General features: G+C 41.5%; 2 protein-coding genes across 11 annotated transcripts in view; one reads left to right on the forward strand and one right to left on the reverse strand.

Annotated features, from left to right (window-relative positions):
* Nucleotides 1-5,444, reverse strand: part of ZRANB3 (zinc finger RANBP2-type containing 3) — a 40,388-nt gene extending 34,944 nt beyond the window's left edge. The window contains 2 exon segments of the mRNA XM_036386409.2: nucleotides 1,071-1,223; nucleotides 4,998-5,444. Coding sequence (XP_036242302.1) covers nucleotides 1,071-1,222 — 152 coding nt within the window. The 5' untranslated portion in view covers nucleotide 1,223; nucleotides 4,998-5,444.
* A 597-nt stretch (nucleotides 5,445-6,041) lies between these two features.
* The window catches only part of R3HDM1 (R3H domain containing 1), an 83,373-nt gene continuing 71,817 nt past the window's right edge, over nucleotides 6,042-17,597 (forward strand). For all 10 annotated transcript variants that reach the window (XM_036386707.1, XM_036386705.2, XM_036386712.2 and 7 more), the window contains exon 1: nucleotides 6,042-6,159. The gene's annotated coding sequence lies outside the window, so the exon portion shown is untranslated. The remainder of the gene's footprint in view (nucleotides 6,160-17,597) is intronic.

The following is a 17,597-nucleotide window of genomic DNA, read 5'->3' on the forward strand; positions in this document are numbered from 1 at the left end:
AGAGATTTTAATTGATTAAAAGTTCCATGTAATTCCAAGAGCTGCTGATAAAAATTTCCTTTCTAATTTTTCACCTTTAGAGGGAAAGATGCACATTTCTTTTCCCCTGAGAACAGTCACAAACATCAGCAAGCAACCCCCTTAGGCCCTAAGCCTCTCCTTCTCAGCAAGATGCTGAAATAATCAGGAACTAATTTCATCCATCTTTCCCACACAGGCTACAGTAATTCTATTTGTGCCAGACCTCCCCAACATAATTTCTTTCCAAAACAACAGCATACAGTGGTTTCACAGCTTTAAGCTGCAATTGCCCACATTTCCTAAAATTTATAAATGTGGAAATAGCATTTCCCCCTCTCCTTTTCAACCCTGTAACTCACTAACAGGCTCTTACTCAGCAAAATATTTCCAGCCTCTGCTGCATAAACCGTGGTTTTTGATTTAGCAGGTGCTTAATTGTTGAATGCCTACTCCATCAGCTGCTGCCCTGGCTAACTGAGCACTGTGCAAGGCTTCTCCTGCTCTGCTGCTGCAGCTCAGTGAGCTCCAGAACACCCTGATCACACTCCAGAATTGTACCAAATTTAAAATAGAAAACCACACAGATGCATCAAGATCTGTTAGTCATTCCCTTAACAGCTCTACCATGCCATTCAAAACTAAAGAATCAAATGTGAATTAACTTATTTTAGGAATTCTCCATTAACATAACAAAAATGATGGTCCTACTGATATCAACCTCCTTTCACCTGAGAACTTTGATACTACAACTCTCTTTTGCATAATGCATTATTAAATCTCTTCATCCTCTGTGGAAAAAACCTCCACAACTCATTTTAAACCATGTTACCTTACAGTTTATGAAAGATTTCTGCAACATAACTCACCAAAGACTGCTGGTATTGAATAACCTTTGTAAAAAACAATGTTTACCTAAAGTAACTATTTTTAGCATCATATTCTTACTTTCAACTATAGAAACATAAGTTTATGATTTTTAATATCTGCATACTTGATTTTCACATCAATTTTTAGCATGTGATACAGTAAGTTGAATACAATAATCTTACCTGCCACTTCTCTGAAGTGCAAATATGATGCCCTTTTCCTGAAAAGGAAGCAGCTTCTTTCTCAGCCTTTCAGGTAGGAAGGACAGCTTTGCATCAACATCCTCTAACTGAGAGGCTTTGACTGAAGGGGTTTCCTGGAGAGCACTGGCCATGCTGAACCAGAGAGAAACAAAAGAGAAAGAGGATATCTTACCTACATGGCAGAATAGAGAATAAAGCTTGATGGAACAATACTCAGCACTTCATCTCGGAACAATCAATATCTACACAGCTTTCCTCGAGTTTTGAGAATTCTCTCTGGAAAGCACAAAATTGTGCAGATGCTGGAGGAAGAGTCCCTCACCTCAGTATCCATAAAATATTCTAACTAATTTAGAATATTCTACTGTGTCAAACAGCATTAGGCCAGTTATATTCCAGGATGAAGAGGGCAGCATGTATCTCTCCCTTTACACTATGAAATAATTATTTTAGCAAACAGCCTATTCATGAAAAGAAGTTATTTGCCATTCAAATTGAGCTTACTCATGGACACTGAAATATAACTCTTTTAGTAACATTTTTCAGAAGAGTTCCAGGGAAAAAAAAATTGCTTATTTAACTTCCGATGATGGAACTAACAGTTGTTTAAATTTTTAATCCTAAAAATTAAATCAGAAAAAAAGGGGCAAATATGCCCACTTTGGGGGAAGTAAAAAAAAAAAAAGAAGAAAAAATAAAAGAAAAACAGTCCCCCATTTTCCTAAGTGGACTCTTTGGTATAGCTTTACAGAAACAATATTCCTATACCTTGGGCCTCTGGAACACTCAGCAGCAGATACAAGAACTGTGATGAGTAGCAGGCTCTTGCATGCATATCCACCACAGAGCTTTGCTTAACAGAAGATGGAAAGCCCTGTGTGCCCAAGACAACATTTCCCAGAAACAAATTCATAAAGCTCCAGTAAATAAATACCTGCTTCTGCTCTCAAATGAGCACACATGAATGCTTCAGTTCTAACTGTTGGGAAAATAACCATAATCACTTCAGTTCTATCACAATAATTTCCATTGCACATTTTTTCCTTTAAAAGTTGATTAAGGCATGGCACTTAAGACTGCTGGCAAACAAACAAAAACTAAAGACAAAAACTAAAACATTTCTGTAGAGTCACACAAGTCAACAATGCTGCAGGATTGGTGGGCCCAAAGCTGTTCAACACTCAGTTCTGAGATTCACCTCTAAAGAAAGTTTGTGAGTCATTTTCTTTGATGATTTTCCATTCTATAAATGCAGAGATAATGATGTACTTGTGATCAGCTCCCTACATAGCTTGTTGTGAGTGACAATATGAGAATGAAATGTTAACATAATTAACTTTCTGTTGAACAAGATCATGACAAGATCCTTTCACTGAAACACTGAATAGGAGCCATGCAGCTTCAGAAGCACAGATCTGAATTAGAGGAGGCACATGAGTCATCAGTACATAGCAATACTACAATGAAAAATGTTTCTGCATCAGTCATTAACACAGTTAGAACTGACTTTGCAATCCTGGAAAGCAGCAAAACAGAAAGCACTAACAACCAGATATGTACAAGTTTTTGTTTAGTCTTTTTCTCTAGGTGAATGATTGAATAAATGAATGGTGAATAATTACAGACTAGGTGAATAATTAAAGAATTCCAATGTGGTGAACAATGGATATTAAAACAATACATACAATGATTGTGGCAGTGGTGGTCACGTATGTTTTGAGACAGAGTACTTATGTACACACTGTAGTAATGTCAAGAAATAAAAATAATCTGTTTTAAAAAAGAATTTGATCAGTGTAGCATAGGACCAGTTTGTATCTGTTGTTCTAGTCCTTGCAGATTTAGAAGATGCAAGGGGAGAGAAAGACCAGTGCATGTATTCTCTAACCACAACTTTTCATGGCTTTTTCTGTGTCCTTAATGTGCTGTAATACAGATCACCTCAACCTTCCCACATCTCCAGATCACCAGTTCTGGAGCTTCATTTTTTTTTTTTCAGATAAAATAGACCTAAAAGGTTTTGTGTGGAGACCTAGCTTTTCATTCAGAGACTTCATTCAGCTGCACAAGTCTCACAAGTTAAAAAACTCAAACTCTGAAGTATTTACTCAAGTGTTTGAAAGGAAATCAGGGATGAAATAGTTAAACTACTAAATTCAGTAACTATTAATCTAAAGTTGCTTAAGTATCTTAGGACTAGATAATGGTAAATAATCTCAGCTTTTGAAAGCAGGGATGAGGAAGATTCATGGACCTACATCATGATTCATTCATAGGGCGTAAAAAACCTTGAAGTGAAGAACCCATGCACACCAGGATAAATGCTTTTATTTGGTGGGAGTTACCATGTGTTTTGTACAAGTGATTCCCATTTTTCCACTCTGATGAAGTTTTCTTGAAAGGGCTCTACAACAATGTACTTATAAACTATTTGATGCAATTTCCACTACTTTTCAAAACTGAATTAAAACAGAATAAATTTTATAAATGTATTTGTAAAGTAACTATAATTTCCAGGAAAACTTTTGAAAAAGTCTCTCAAATTTCCAAGAAAAGCGAGCTGCCATATAAAAAAAAATGCACTGAAACTTTTTTTAAAAGTCAAGCAGGTAGATAGCTCATCCATGAGAGAAACAACATCAGCAGTATTTCCAAGTAATCTGCTCCAACTTCTATCATGTTCAATCAATCATAAATGATCTGGAAAAGTAACTAGCTACTGAGGGATAAGGGCAATGCAAACAATACAATTAAATTTGAAAAAACCCAATGAATTTCTTTCTAATCACTGCTACTGCTATACTGCATCCCACTATGAGCCCTTATCCTTCCAGAGGCAGCAACTGAGACCCAGTTTGTTGAGGATATTATCCCTGGGGCTGTTTCTCTGTTGGAAAGTTGGGTGCAAGACTGATGACAAGTTCAAGGATTACTTTAAAGTTTTCAAATAGCTGTTTGTCAACACAAGCTGATTACATAACATAAACCCACTGCTTATTTTTACAGGCCACTAAGTATAGCCCTTTAATGCAGCTCAGCAGCACATGCCTAAGACAAATGAGTCTTTCCACTAAGGGTTTTGCTTCATAAATTTCCTCTAGATGGACTTAACTGCTCCATGACTGCATATTCAGTAAAACTTAATAGGGAATTCAAAGCTCTAAGAACATCTTGGTCGATTGATTAATCAACTACTTCACAGAATCACAAAACTGTTTGTGTTGGAAGGGACCTCTGAAGATCATCCCATCCAACTCCCCTGCCAAGGCAGGGTCACCTGGAGCAGGTAACACAGGAACACATCCAGGTGGCTTTGGAATGTCTCCAGAGAAGGAAAATCCACGAGTTCCTGGGCAGCTGTCCCAGTGCTCTGCCGTCTTTGTAAAGAAGTTCTCCCTCATGCTGAGGTGGAACTTCTGTTTCATTTTATGTCTGTTGCTCCTCATCCTGCTGATGGGCACCACTGAAAAGAGTCTGGCACCATCCTGCTGGCACCCACCTCTGAGATATTAATGTGCATTAATGAGATCCCCCTCAGTCTTCTCCAGACTGAACAGGCCCAGCTCTCACAGTCTCTCCTCATAAGAGAGATGCTCCAGACCCCTCATCACCTTGTGGCCTCCGCTGGACCCTCTCCAGTAGCTCCTTGTCTTTCTTGTTCTGTGAAGCCACCAGTGGGATAACAAAGAATTGAAAATTTACCCACCAGAACACAGCATTTTAAAGAACACTAGAAGAGAAAGCAATCAGACGGAGCAAAGGACACCACACAGTTCTTCAGCGTAGAACATTTTTCCCACAGGCCGCTGTACCGTGCTGGAGGGAAGCGCACACCTCAACACCTGCCTGGGGGCAAGTATTTTATTTTACTTACGCAAGTCCCTGCAGCTGCAATCGCAGAATTACCTGAGCGCACCATGCGACGACCCAGCAGCAGCAACCGCAAGAAGTGAAACCTGTCACCAACAGGGGCTGGTGACAAACAGCAGTCACCTGGCAGCTGGTCCCCGCCTGGCGAGCGGCCCCGAGCGCGTCCCAGCCCGGGCACCCCCTCACGGCCGCGGGCTCCGCGCTCGAACGGCCGCCGGGAAGTGACGCATGACCAGAGGTCACGGACGGGAAGCGCTTTTGGGCCCGGGCACCGCTTTTTCCTTATTTTTTGTCTTCCCCGTCCTTCTCGCCCCTGGCCTCGTTTCCCCAGGAGCGAGTTAAAAATCATCCTCCCGCCCGGCCGTGGGTCCTGCCTGTCCCTGATCCGCTGGAGCGGGCGGGCTGAGGGAGCCGGAGGGGCGGGAAGGGGGAAGCGGGGCTGGCAACGGAGGGAGGCGAGGATGGCGCTCTAAGGGCCGGGCTGGACGGGGCAGTGCCGCTGGCTCTCGGGGTTGGGAAGAACGGTGAAGGCGGGATGAGAAGCCGGGAAGAGGAGAGGTTCAGCGGACAAGTCCCGACTACAGATCCCAGCCTGCCCCGCCAGGGTGCGGGGGCTGTGCGGCTGCGGGAGCGCTGGCGCGGGGACCCAGCCGAACCGGAGAGCAGCTGGTCGGGATACACCACACACCCAGGATCAGGGGAGCAGCTCAGGCACGGGTGAAGGGAAAGCGGCCAGAGCATGGAGCGGAGGCCACTAAGATCCCGCACTGCCACAGCCGCGGGATCCCTCCATCTGCCCGCGGCCATGGGCTGCACGCAGGGGGCGGACCTTGCAGTGCCGGTGCGCCGCTCTTACTGGTGCTCACGGTTGTCTGTCAAGGCGTCCGTGCCTTCCGATTGGTCGCCACCTTCCGGGCGGGCTCGGCTTCGCGTAAGCGCCGAGCGGCACCACTCCGCGGCAGGGCCGGGGGGAGGGTGCCGCAACGTTTATTGGTCCGCGGGGCTGTCCATCAGTAGCGTCCCGCGCAGCCATTGGTGGTGGCAGTCCGGGGGCGGGGCCTCTCTGCCCGCCGCGGCAGCAGCAGGAGGAACCCGAGCGGCGCTCGGCGCTGGGTTCGGCGCCCCTCGTGTGCGAGGAGCTGCCACCCGCCGGGCGCGGCGTCCCGAGAAGGAGCCCGGGAAGGAGCGCTCCGCCCCGGTGAGGAGCCCGGGATGCCGCCGGGCAAGGCGCTCCGGCGGGCGGGGGTCGCAGTGCGCTGAGGGAGGAGGGGGGGCCGCGCCCGCAGTGCGCAGAGCGGGGGCAGCGCTGAGGGAGGGGGGGTGCGGCCGCGGGGCCGGTGGGTGCAGCCCGGCCGGGGGTCACGGTCCGGCGGGGCCAGCCCGGCCCTTCCCCTTCCCTAATATAGCCAGGGCTGGCCGGAGTGGGACACAGGGCTCTTCATCTATTATGTTTCCATTTTCTTAAATTATCCAACATGCGGCAGAAATTTTTGTACGTGGGTATATCTACCATGTTGTAGTGTAAAGTGTAAGTAGACTTGAGAGCAAACTACGTCACGGCCTGGTTTTTACCATCTCTTTTAAAAACGTTTTAAAATGAGTTTTCAGCACCGAGGAAGGGTTTCACTTTATGAGGAAGATAGAACGAGATAGAAAAAGAAGTGAGGAATAGCTCTTTCTTACATGGGGTCTAAGAATTATTCAGGTTATTCACGTGAAGAGATTTGCACACATCCTACATGTTGATGGATTTGTGTGATGTACATAGAAAGCTGGATTAGGAGGTGGTGGAAAAAAACCAAAAAGAGTGGTGCACGCTTTGCTTAGGGTGCATTGCCACATAGTACAGTCTGCCTTAGTGTTTGTTATCTTGGAGTGGATTTGCTAATAGTCTTTAATTTTAAATTTTGATGCCCCCTTATCATTGACGTGAAACTGAAGAGATCTTGTGTGCCCAAAGCAGAATAGGGAATGTGTTGGGTTTTTTCTCTTGCAGTGTCTGACACTGGCCTTTTTCCACTGAGGTATTAACCTGCAGTTTTTAATGGGGTTGCTTTCTCATGTCTTGTCTTCCACAAGGAGTAATGTATTTGAGACATGCTCTTCGGCTGAATATTAAGCAGCAATTTTACAGGGCAGTATGTCTTGTGAATGTTAGATTAGGAATATTTATTTACTGTTGAAGTGAAAGGTAAAATGAAGTTCTGATTATTTTTCAAAATGTTTTGGTTTTTTTTTTTTTCAAATAATTTGCTATTCAGGAGAAAGAAATGGAATCACATTTTCTTTGACAGTCTTCCATTGGCTTGGCATGCATCTGATATTAAGCCTTTGTTTTGCAGTAAGTACTGTGATGTCAAGGGTTTGAGTATTTTGTAGAAATTAAGTGACTTATTGCTTCTCAATTTACCGAAGTCCCCATGGCAAAAATAATGTTAAGACTTGTGTCCATTTAAATCTTGGAAGATCAAAAATGTAGCACTTGTAACTGCACTTCTTGGCCACTCTCTATTTTGGAAAACTGTAAATTGCTGTCAAGATCAACTAGTACTTTTCTAGGGAGTAAAACCAGATTTGACTAAATAGCAGTAGTTTTGAGGGGTGTGCAGTGTACTGGGTTAGGTTTGTCAGCAGTGCTCCAGGAATTACTTATTAACGATTTGGGAAGGGTCAGCCACTACATCTGCTGCAGTGGTTGTCTGTTTGTATTTAATTTTTGTGTGTCTGTTAAGAGGAATAAAGGAAAAGTGGAGGAGACAGAGCAAAGTAGTAGAACCATTATCATCTTAAACACAATTCTGCCTCTGCCTTTTTTCTTCTTTTAACTTATGTTTTTGGCTTTCATTTTTCTCCTATTTCAGTGTATTTGCCTTACACCGTAGTCTTTATTTTGTATTGCTTGGTGAAAGTCTGTCCGTGAAACAGCTTCAAAGCAGCTGAATGGTTTAGGTCGAGTGCTCTAGGCTCGGCTCTGGGTACGAGGCAAATGCCGTGGGTTTGGGGTTATTCCGTTGAAAGTCAGTTTGCTACAGTGGCCTCTTTAATTCAACTTCATGTCTTTGTATCGCCACTTTCACAAACCTACTTCTCCCCAGAGTTAATTTGACGAAGAGATGTAGCAACCGCATCCTTTTAAATACCTTTATGTGTTTAAAGTTTCAAGGTGCTCTAGTCCAGACTTATAAAAGTAACTGATACAGTTGCATTTTTTGGACACTTTAGGGAAAATCAGCCTTTTGACACCATGTTCTCTGAGTGAGTTGTTAGGTAATGAAGCAACGTAAACTTTGAATTGGTTAAAAGGTGGCATTCGTTTAATTTTATAAAAATCTTTTAAATATGTTGACAGCATGGTTCAGATTCGGTGAGCTAGGCGACTGTGCTCCAACTTTTACCATCTGGATAAAAACATGAACCACCTTGGATGTCCTGATTAGTTGAAGTGATTGGCATCTGAAATTTTTCAGCGTGCTCGAATTCTCATTTCAAAGATACGAGCAGAGTTAAGCGGTAGCCAGTAAATACGAAGTGCTGTAATTCATGGGTGTGACAGCTAAGGAGCTTTCCATCGGAGTGGGAGAATATCCTGTAATCCTGCCATCACTGGGCTCCAGGGCTGCGGAGGTGTTGAGCCCACTCAGGCTTTTCGTGGCAGTTCTCCCGTGTCCATCCCGCCTAGGACAGGCCAGATAGAAATGACCCAAGGGGTTTTGTTAAACGCCGCATTCCACGTGGAGCTTTTAGTGATGGAAAGAGGAGTCGTTTGGCAGTGCAAGACCTGAATAATGAGGGCATTCACACCGGATTCTTTAGGCAAGAAGGATCAATGTGAGTGCCTCAAGGTGGTGCTTACTCTAGCTGATAGGTAGCGTCTGTGGGAGCCCGTTAAAGCTGGGGTTGTGTGGTTCTTGGTGTGTCCTCCTTGAGTTTTCTTGGAGGTGCTGGGCGAATGTGCTGTATAACAATGTCAGGAGATTTTGGGGAGAGGTGCTGGAACGCTCTTTCTGGGAGATGGTAAGTCAGCAACAGATGATGATGAAGTATTGTTGGGAAAATGGCACTTTGGGCCTGCCTATAATCTTATTTTGATTTCATAACTTGTCGAAGAAATATTTTAGAGGAAATAATGTCTGGAAACAGATTTATGAAGGGCAGCAGCCTTAATTACAGAACAGCTACTCTTGTGCATAAGTTAGTCTCCTGCAGTTTAATGCATGTATTATGAGAATCCTGTCAATGTGTCATTTTTTGAAATGCACTTCTCTCCAATCTATAGAATTATGTTTCCAAAAATATTTGGTTATTGCACGTTCAGATCCAGACTGCTGAAGCAAAGTGTAGATTTGAGATGGCTGTGGGATGCTTATTCCAGGGTTTCTTTTCTATTCCTTATCTTGGATCTCTGTAAGGAAATGGGGCATTACCTTTAAGCAGCCATTGGTTTCTGCATAAACATTTATATACTACATTGTTCACCTGTCTTTTTTCATCTGCTGCTGAATTTTTGTTCTTTACTCTCCCTCCCAACATCAGTTCTTATTATTCTTTAATCTGTAGCTTGAATTTGTGTATGAAATAGGAATTCTGTCCCTTATTTACACTCTTAACTTTTCTACCCCCTCCTCAGGTTTGTTAGCAAGTGTGTATTGCTGTGTATGAAAGATCTTTGTCCAGTCGTGTATAGAGTGGTCTGAAGGCTAAAGCTTGTCAGGACAAATGCCATAAATATCTTTAAAGCTCTGACTACATAGCATAGCAGAGTTGCTCCTTCTTTTTGAAAGTATAGTTTTGGATAGCTTGCATCTCTGAGTCAAAAAATAACCTCTAAAATACATAAAGATAGAAGATGCCATCGCTGGATTTGGTTTAGCAAAAATCCAGTCCCGAGTTTTGTACTTTTCTAGAAAATGTTCTGTATAATTGGTTAGCACTTAACCTGCCACAGTCGTTGAGAGAATTGTTCCCAGCCAAGTGAGGTGTGATACTTTGCTGTAGGTATCCAACTAAAGCATTTTAATTTATGTTAAGTGAAGCAAGACATAAATAGATGCAATACCTGCTGCTGTGAAAGAGGCCATGGTGGTGCCATATCCTTGGCTTTTTGTTCCTGCCCTCTGCCATCTCCTCTGCTCTGTTGAATGAGCTGCTACTGGGAGCACTTCCTGAACTTTTTTCTGTGTAAGATGTAGGTCTCTTATTCTATCAAATTGAAGCAACTATTGGGAGACTTGGAGGAGCAGTTTAACTGGCAGATGGAGGAAATAGTGACTGGAAGTGAGATCAGTGACTTCTTTAGTGCAGCTGAGTCTGGAAAAGGCTGTTGGTGTGCAGCTGGTGAGTGAAGTTCAAACTAATTCGAGTGCTTCTGCCAACAGCAGATTGAGGAGTGTTCTCACAGTGCTTTCTCCTGTCAGAGCTTTGGGCATCAGAACCTCCTGCTGGTGCTGAGAAGCTGGGAGCAGTTGCATCATTGACCAATGCTGGATTCACAGGCAGATTTCCATCTGTTTTCATGTTCTGAGTGAGCTGGGAAGAATTTGCTATGTTCTTGTGGAGATACAGCAGGAGTTTCAAAGGCATTGGAAAATTGCTGGCTTAGATCAAATGCTGAGTTTTTGTACCCTAATGAGGCAGTAGCAAAATGAGTAAATCAGTTTGTGGAGAATTCCTGTCCATGTTATCACAGCATGATTTGAAGCATTTCAACAGAAGGTACAGAAAAAAGCCTTTTTCCTTTAAAGCATTGTTAATCCCTTGGTCTTTTGGATGAAGAGCTCCATTTCAGGTTCAGTGTGCTCTGTAGGTGTTTAAAAAGAGTACAACTTGCTGCTAGGATTAGAATCCTTTTCTCCCTTTCTTTTGCAATCCACTAAATCTATTCCATAACTTAAAGTGAGAACTGAGCCCTCACCAGTTTGTGTCTCCCCTCAGATGTAGCTGGATTGGTTAGCAAAGTTACACACACTGGCAATACTTAGACTCAAAATGAAACCTGCTTTGCCTTTTTCAGTTCATGGCTCCTTAGCCTTCTCCCACTTGGCAAGTCAGACTATTTCTGAACAAGAACTTTTGCCTAATGGCTTTCCAAGGGAAAACCAAGGGAAACTGAATAATTGTCTTGTGTTAGAGGTTGTTGCATATGCTTTAGTGGAAGAAACTGGTAAAATGACAGTTAGATACTCAAAGTATCTGCTGATAGTATTTTTACTGTTAGAATTGACTGTAATGAGGCCTTAATTTTTACTTGTAATGAAGATGACACATTATTAGTCTCTTAGTTTAGGTGTTGTGCTTTCTTCTTTGTTTCAAGCACATCAAAGTGATCTTTCCTGCATTTTCATTGCACTTAATCTCTTAAAAGGCTTCTAGCTGCTAGTTTGGTTGCACATTGCATTATTGTCATGGAAAAATAAACTGCTCTTTCAAGGGTTTAAAGCTGTACCACGAAGCAGTGCCAGTATTGCTCTGAGATGTCATCCCTGTGGTGTGGATTGGAGGAAGAAAAGGACTCCCAGTACTTGGAAAGCTGTTAAGTGACTTTATGGAAGCTGCTGTAGGAATGCTACTGCAGTCTGGTTAGACTTGTGGTCTAACAAAAGGATATGAATCTTTCACACAAACTGTTGTGTTAACTTATAAAAATGTTATGATGTTCATCCTAATACCTCATGTGGGGATGTTTTGTTTTGGTCTAGTTTCAAATATTGGCTTCTGGAGAGGAACACTTGTTTTTATGTGAACATTCCTGTTACTGGGAGAAGGAACTGAGTCCAGACTGAGCTTATCTAGTAATGAATTAAATACAGAAGAATAAATAATACCATGTTCTGAGGAAGATTTCTGAGCTTCAAATGGTACCATTAGACTAAATTCTTAAAGCAGTAATATGAAAAGAATAAATGGTATTGCTGGGCTAACTCAGTTAATGCAATGTATGATATTCCAACAGTTGGCCGTTCATCATTGACCATGATGACATGCCATTAGTTGCTACATAATCTTGTATTTCCTGACACTGCAAAGTTGGATTTGAAAAGCAAAAAGAGCAGTAGTCCTTATTAAGGCCTGCATATCAAAACTGTAGTGGAAGCTGTCCCAACTCAGAACACAATCAGCTTTTTATCTGGCCTTTTCTGTTGAAATATTAGACAGTGTTAAAAACTGGGATTGTGTCTGTCTTCCTTGGTCCATAGCAGTGTGAAAGCTTAAAATAGTAATATTCCATAAAGATCAAGAATTATAGATGTGTAAATATTCTTTCAGTAACTCTTTTCCTTGTCCTCTTTTCCAGTATGCAATGAAATGTAGATGACTTTTAAGCAAGAGACAGTTTAGCCCATTTGTAACATATGGAATAATTGGGGATGGGAAACCTTGAAGATTTTTCAGCTCTGGTCAGACAATGTGTGAATTCAGGCATGGTTTAGATCAGTGGTGATGATTCTAAAGCGTGGGGCTTGACTGACAGACTTGACATCACAGGGCTCTGGTGGGGTTCTTTGCTGTCCATCTAAGTATTTTGTGTCTGCACGCTGCAGCAAGCAGCAGTGTCCTGAGCTCTGTGTCACACCTGCCCAGCCTGGGCTGTGTGTGTGATGAACTGACTGCTCTTGATATGAGCTGTAAGAAAGTCCTGGTGCGTGACGTGAGCAGGCTCAGCTCTAATCCTGCTCATAACTTATTAACCTTAGCACTCTGCTGTTTGCAGCATCAGGAGTTGCTTTCTGTGTCATTATTTTATTCATGTCTGCAGTTACCTGCTTATAGTGGTGACTCTAAAACTTCTGAAATGTGTTTGACATACAGAGCTTAGATGCAGGCATGGCTTCTGTGAGGAAGATGGATTCTCACATATGCTTGATGTTATGAGACAGACTCCCATATAAAACATAGGAGGACATAAAATTGATTGTAAATTATTCTTTGGGACCTTTGGAAATAAAGTACTAGTAAGTGGACTTTTTCCAGATCCTTTCAATTTTAAGGAAAAATTCTTGATCCTAAGAAGGCTTCTTAACAGGCTTTTGAAGTAAAGTCTGATAAAAAAAATATTCCAGTTGTTTCCCACTGAATCTAGGCCATTCAAGTACCTTGGTATTAAATAGCAGTAATTATCAGTAAAATAATGGAATGTTCGTGGAAAAGATGCAACTCATTGCATTGTTCACTGCTTGAATGTGCCTGAAGACTGAAGGGGTAGACTGGGTCATTTAGTGCAGTCCCTTCTTCTTACAGGAAATAATGCTTTCATAACTGTGTCAAGCTTTATTTAATGTTAATTAAATTGCTGGTTATCTTCTTGCATGCTGAACAGCAGTTGTAAAATCTGGTTGTGATATCTACTGGCCTCCAGCTTTGCTGACTGTGGAAAACTTACAGACACATGGGTTTGTGGTAAAGTTTTTCTCTAGATTAAGTAGCTCTTCTATCTATCTGTTATCTACTGCAGCCACATGAAATTAAGTTTTCCATACAAGTTTTTATCAGTGCAAATACCATTTTCCATATAAGGCCCTAGCATGGCTTTATTAGAATGGCATTTCTGTAGCTTTTCTGAGAATAAATTGAATGGTAGTTACATCTTTAAAATTTGAATTTTCTTAATCTTTATTGTCTCTGCTTTATCAGTTTCCTCTGTAGTACTACATGTAATTTAAATAGATTAGGCCTCCTGCATTTATTTTTCCTAGGAGCTATTACTTTATTAAATGGAGCTGTTTGGCACAATCTCTGCTACAATGTTTTTCTGTCAACTCATTTTCCATTGACTTTGGTGCCTTTAATTCATTCTTTCCTTTAAAACTTGTTTAGAAGCCAGGCATAGTTATTTTTTCCTCATATTTAGTTCTGTGCTTTTTTTCCAATGCCAAATGATACCATCATGTATTTTGTACTGTTGAAAAAAATCTCTTCTTTGGGACTTGTGGTCTGATGAGAGGCATCTCATTTTCTGTAGTTAGTGGGTATGGTGTCTTCAGCACTTACTTTCTGAATCTTATTTTTCCTTTCAATGTACTCTTTCCAATTCAGTTTCAGATGTGCTGTAGTGGGTTTTTGGTGTGCTTGTTCTTTTTCTGTTTGTATGGATAATGAATCTTTTGTTAGAAAGTTCTGACTCAGGGTGGAACTTGTTTCTGACTTCCAAGGCTTACCTTTTGGTTGGTCAGTATATTTTGGAGTGGATTTTATTTTTGGTTTTGCTTATGTCTGTTTTTGAGTTTTGTTTGGTTGTTTTGGGTTTTTTTCCTTCCACTGCATTTATTCTTCCAGCTAAATTTGTGGTTATTCATATTAAAGGTCTTTCTTCCCTTCCCAGCTTCTTTTCCCTGTGCCTTAGGGAGAGCAAGTTCCATAGGTATTTTACAGGTGATTTTTTACACACATAATGTTGTTAAATGCTACATGATATACATTAAGATATGTCAATGAATTCTAACAGAACTGTGTGTTGTATATCTTTATAAGGAAATGATCTGTCAAGGACAGCCTGATTATTCTCAATCCCTGGATTGTTGTAGCCTAAGACTATGTCAAAGTCCCTGTCCTGAATTGCCTGTAAAGCAAAGCCTTTTGGTCAGAGAAATGTAGGATTCTAATAATTATTAATAGATACTCTATTAATAATTAATAATCCTTTGCTTAAATATTCTGACTACATGAATAAGATTCTTTGGGATTGACTTATTCAGTAGTTGAGCAGTGTTAAAATGGCTATCTCTTTAAACCTTCTCTCTTCCTTACCCCATCTTTGGTCCCACAGAGAATGGATGTAGCCCTGACCTTCTGGTCTACTCACCCTTCCAGAGTATGTTAGGCAAAGCATGATACAAATGTGAAAAACCTGACCTCCAGAAAGATTTCTTTCCTGTTTTTTTAAGCTTTCAAAACCCCTCTGCTCCCAGAATTGGGTGTTAGTGCCTGTGTTCAGCTTGGGAACAGTGTACTTGGAATTTTGTATTTTGAGGGTGAGTATTTTTCTCCTGTCTCCTTCTTGGACATGTAACCTTTGAAGTATTCTTGAAGAAAACAATGGTGCTTATTTTTTAATTTCCTCATGCCTTTATACTTGTCCAAAAAACAGCTTTCAAGAAAATTTCTCAAAGAAATTCACTAAGTTCTAATGCACTGTATTAATGTCTCAGCTAAATTCTGAGTTACAAAAATCCTTCAGAATATAAACTTAGTGGTGGTAGTATTAGTCCTATGTTTATACTTTTTTTTTAATTTAAAAAAAATCCATCATACTGTAAACCAAATCTTCATTAAGTTAAGTTTTCCTTCCCCTGTCCCCTCTAAGGAGAGATCCAGTGTTTGGTTCAGGAAAGTTTCTTGTTTCAGTGACCATGCCATGAGAAAGGAGCCTGTGTCCTCACAAAAACTGGTACTCAGTGTAAATGCTAGCATTGCTTGCTTGCTGACCACCCTGCTGGCTGCTTAGGAAGATGAAATAGCTTTGCAAGGCATGAGGTCCATGGTGGCAGAATGTGATGCTGCCTGGTTTTTTCAGTTGGGGAAAGGAAGAGTCAGTTCTCTGTCTTCCTTTTGCCTGGGTCCAGGCAATTAAGCTGCTGATCTGATGATGATGATGTATTTTCAGAAGTGTTCATAGGGAAGCAGCAAGATGCTCATTTGATTCTACTTTGCCTTGTTGCCAGGATCCTCAGTTTTGAGATCTAAGATGATGCTTAAGCAGCTGTTCCACGAGGCATCATATTAGTGAGGCAATTGTGTTCTTACCTCCCTCTGACCAGAAAGAGGAACAAAGGAATTTACAGGATTCAACTGCAATGCAGGGAGCTGCTCAGCACTGGTTGTTAAACCTGTTAGAATGAAGCTGCTGGGGAGGACAGAAACTCATTTATGAACAATGCAGAGGACCAGCTATAAGAATCCAATACTTTAATCTTCTGTGAGTCCATCTGTCTCCACTGGACATTCTGCTGGAATTGCTTTAGCTGTAGCCTCATTCAAGAAGCCTTGCTGGCATGGAAGCCTTTGCTGGTAAAGGTGTCATACAGTGAGATTTCAGTGGATGAACTTAGTTTAAAACCTTGTTCTAGGTGTCTGTGGAATGTTCAGGTCTGGCACACATGATGGCAGCACAATTTAACATGTACCTTGCTCCAGGCCTTGTCCTCACATCAGAAAATCAGATAAACTGAAACAATCTCATGCAGTACATAACAGAATCATGGAATCATTTAGGTTGGAAAAGACCTCTAAGATCATAGAGTCCAACCCTTCCCTCAGCACTGCCAGGCACACCACTTAACCATCGCCTCAAGTGCCACATCTGCATGTCCTTTAAATCCCTCCAGAGATGGTGACTCTAGCACTTCCCCAGGCAGCCTGTTCCAGTGCTTGACACTTTTCATGAAGAAATTTTTCCTAATATCCATCCTAACCTGCCCAGCAGCTTGAGGCCATTTCCTCTTGTCCTGTGGCTTCTCTCTGGGAGAAGAGACTGACCCTCACTGTACCACAACTTTCTGTTAGGGAGTTAGAGGCTGATAAGGCCTCTCCTGAGCCTCCTCTTCTCCAGTCTAAACACCCCCAGCTCCCTCAGCCACTGCTCTCAGGACTTGTGCTCCAGACCCTTCCCAGCTCTGCTCCTTCTCTGGACACACACCTGTACCTCAATGTCTTCCTCATGAGGGGCTTCATGGAGAATTGAGAGTATTTATCAAAATTATATCAAATTATTAGATTATCTGTATTTTACTGTGTTTTTTGAAAGTTTTTCTGATAATGTCAGCTACGTGTAAAAGAGCTCTGTCATTTATTATGAACATATGTATATGTATATATGAACATGTATATATGAACATTCATATACAGTTGTCTTGTGGCATGTGAGTTTATATCTCAATACACAGACTCTGTTAATCTCTGAAAACTGGGACCTTAACTGAAAATAACTACAAATCTTACTGGTTTTTTGATATTTAAAACAAAGATCTGTGACAAAAAGCCCCAAAGGTAGACCAGGTTTGTAATTTTTGCGAACATTACGGTGTCTCAGGGAACTCACAGGGAGAAACAGCTCAGGGTAAGTTAAAATAGTTATTTTCTGTCTTATTCAGCAAAAGAATAATGTTACAGCTGGCCTTGTCCAGATACCCAAACCTTTGCTGACCAACTAATCAGAAGCTTGGAAAGCCAGGTGATGGAATTTGTTAGTAGTGGTTAGTAATATAATGACTTTGCTGAGTTGAAAGTTTTAAATTAACAGAAGTTTTGCCAAATCTTGCTGCCATTGCTTTTCAAGTGATAGACTCTAGACTGCCCATTAGGCTTCCTCCCATAACATTTTATATCTGGCAAAACTCCTGCTGTGGATGGGCATGATGGATAAAGCATGTCCAGTTCTCTTCTGCTAGTCTGGTCCTTACTTCATAATTGCCAAGATTTGTTCCTGTCCCTCTGGAGTTATTGAATCTCTACAAGGAGAATCCTGGGTAGAAAGCTAGATTTAGTTTTGAATTTGAAAAACTACTTTTTAAAATTGTGTGTTTTGTGCAAAATAACTGCTTTTGCTTCTTTATGCCAGAGGTGTGAGACTAGTGATCGTGCCTTACATAGCATGTTAAAACAAAAAAGAGATGCATGTCTAGAACTTTACATACCTTGTCTGGA

The sequence above is a fragment of the Molothrus ater genome, chromosome 7 (genome assembly GCF_012460135.2).
Source record: "Molothrus ater isolate BHLD 08-10-18 breed brown headed cowbird chromosome 7, BPBGC_Mater_1.1, whole genome shotgun sequence".
In the NCBI taxonomy this organism is placed as follows: Eukaryota; Metazoa; Chordata; class Aves; order Passeriformes; family Icteridae; genus Molothrus; species Molothrus ater.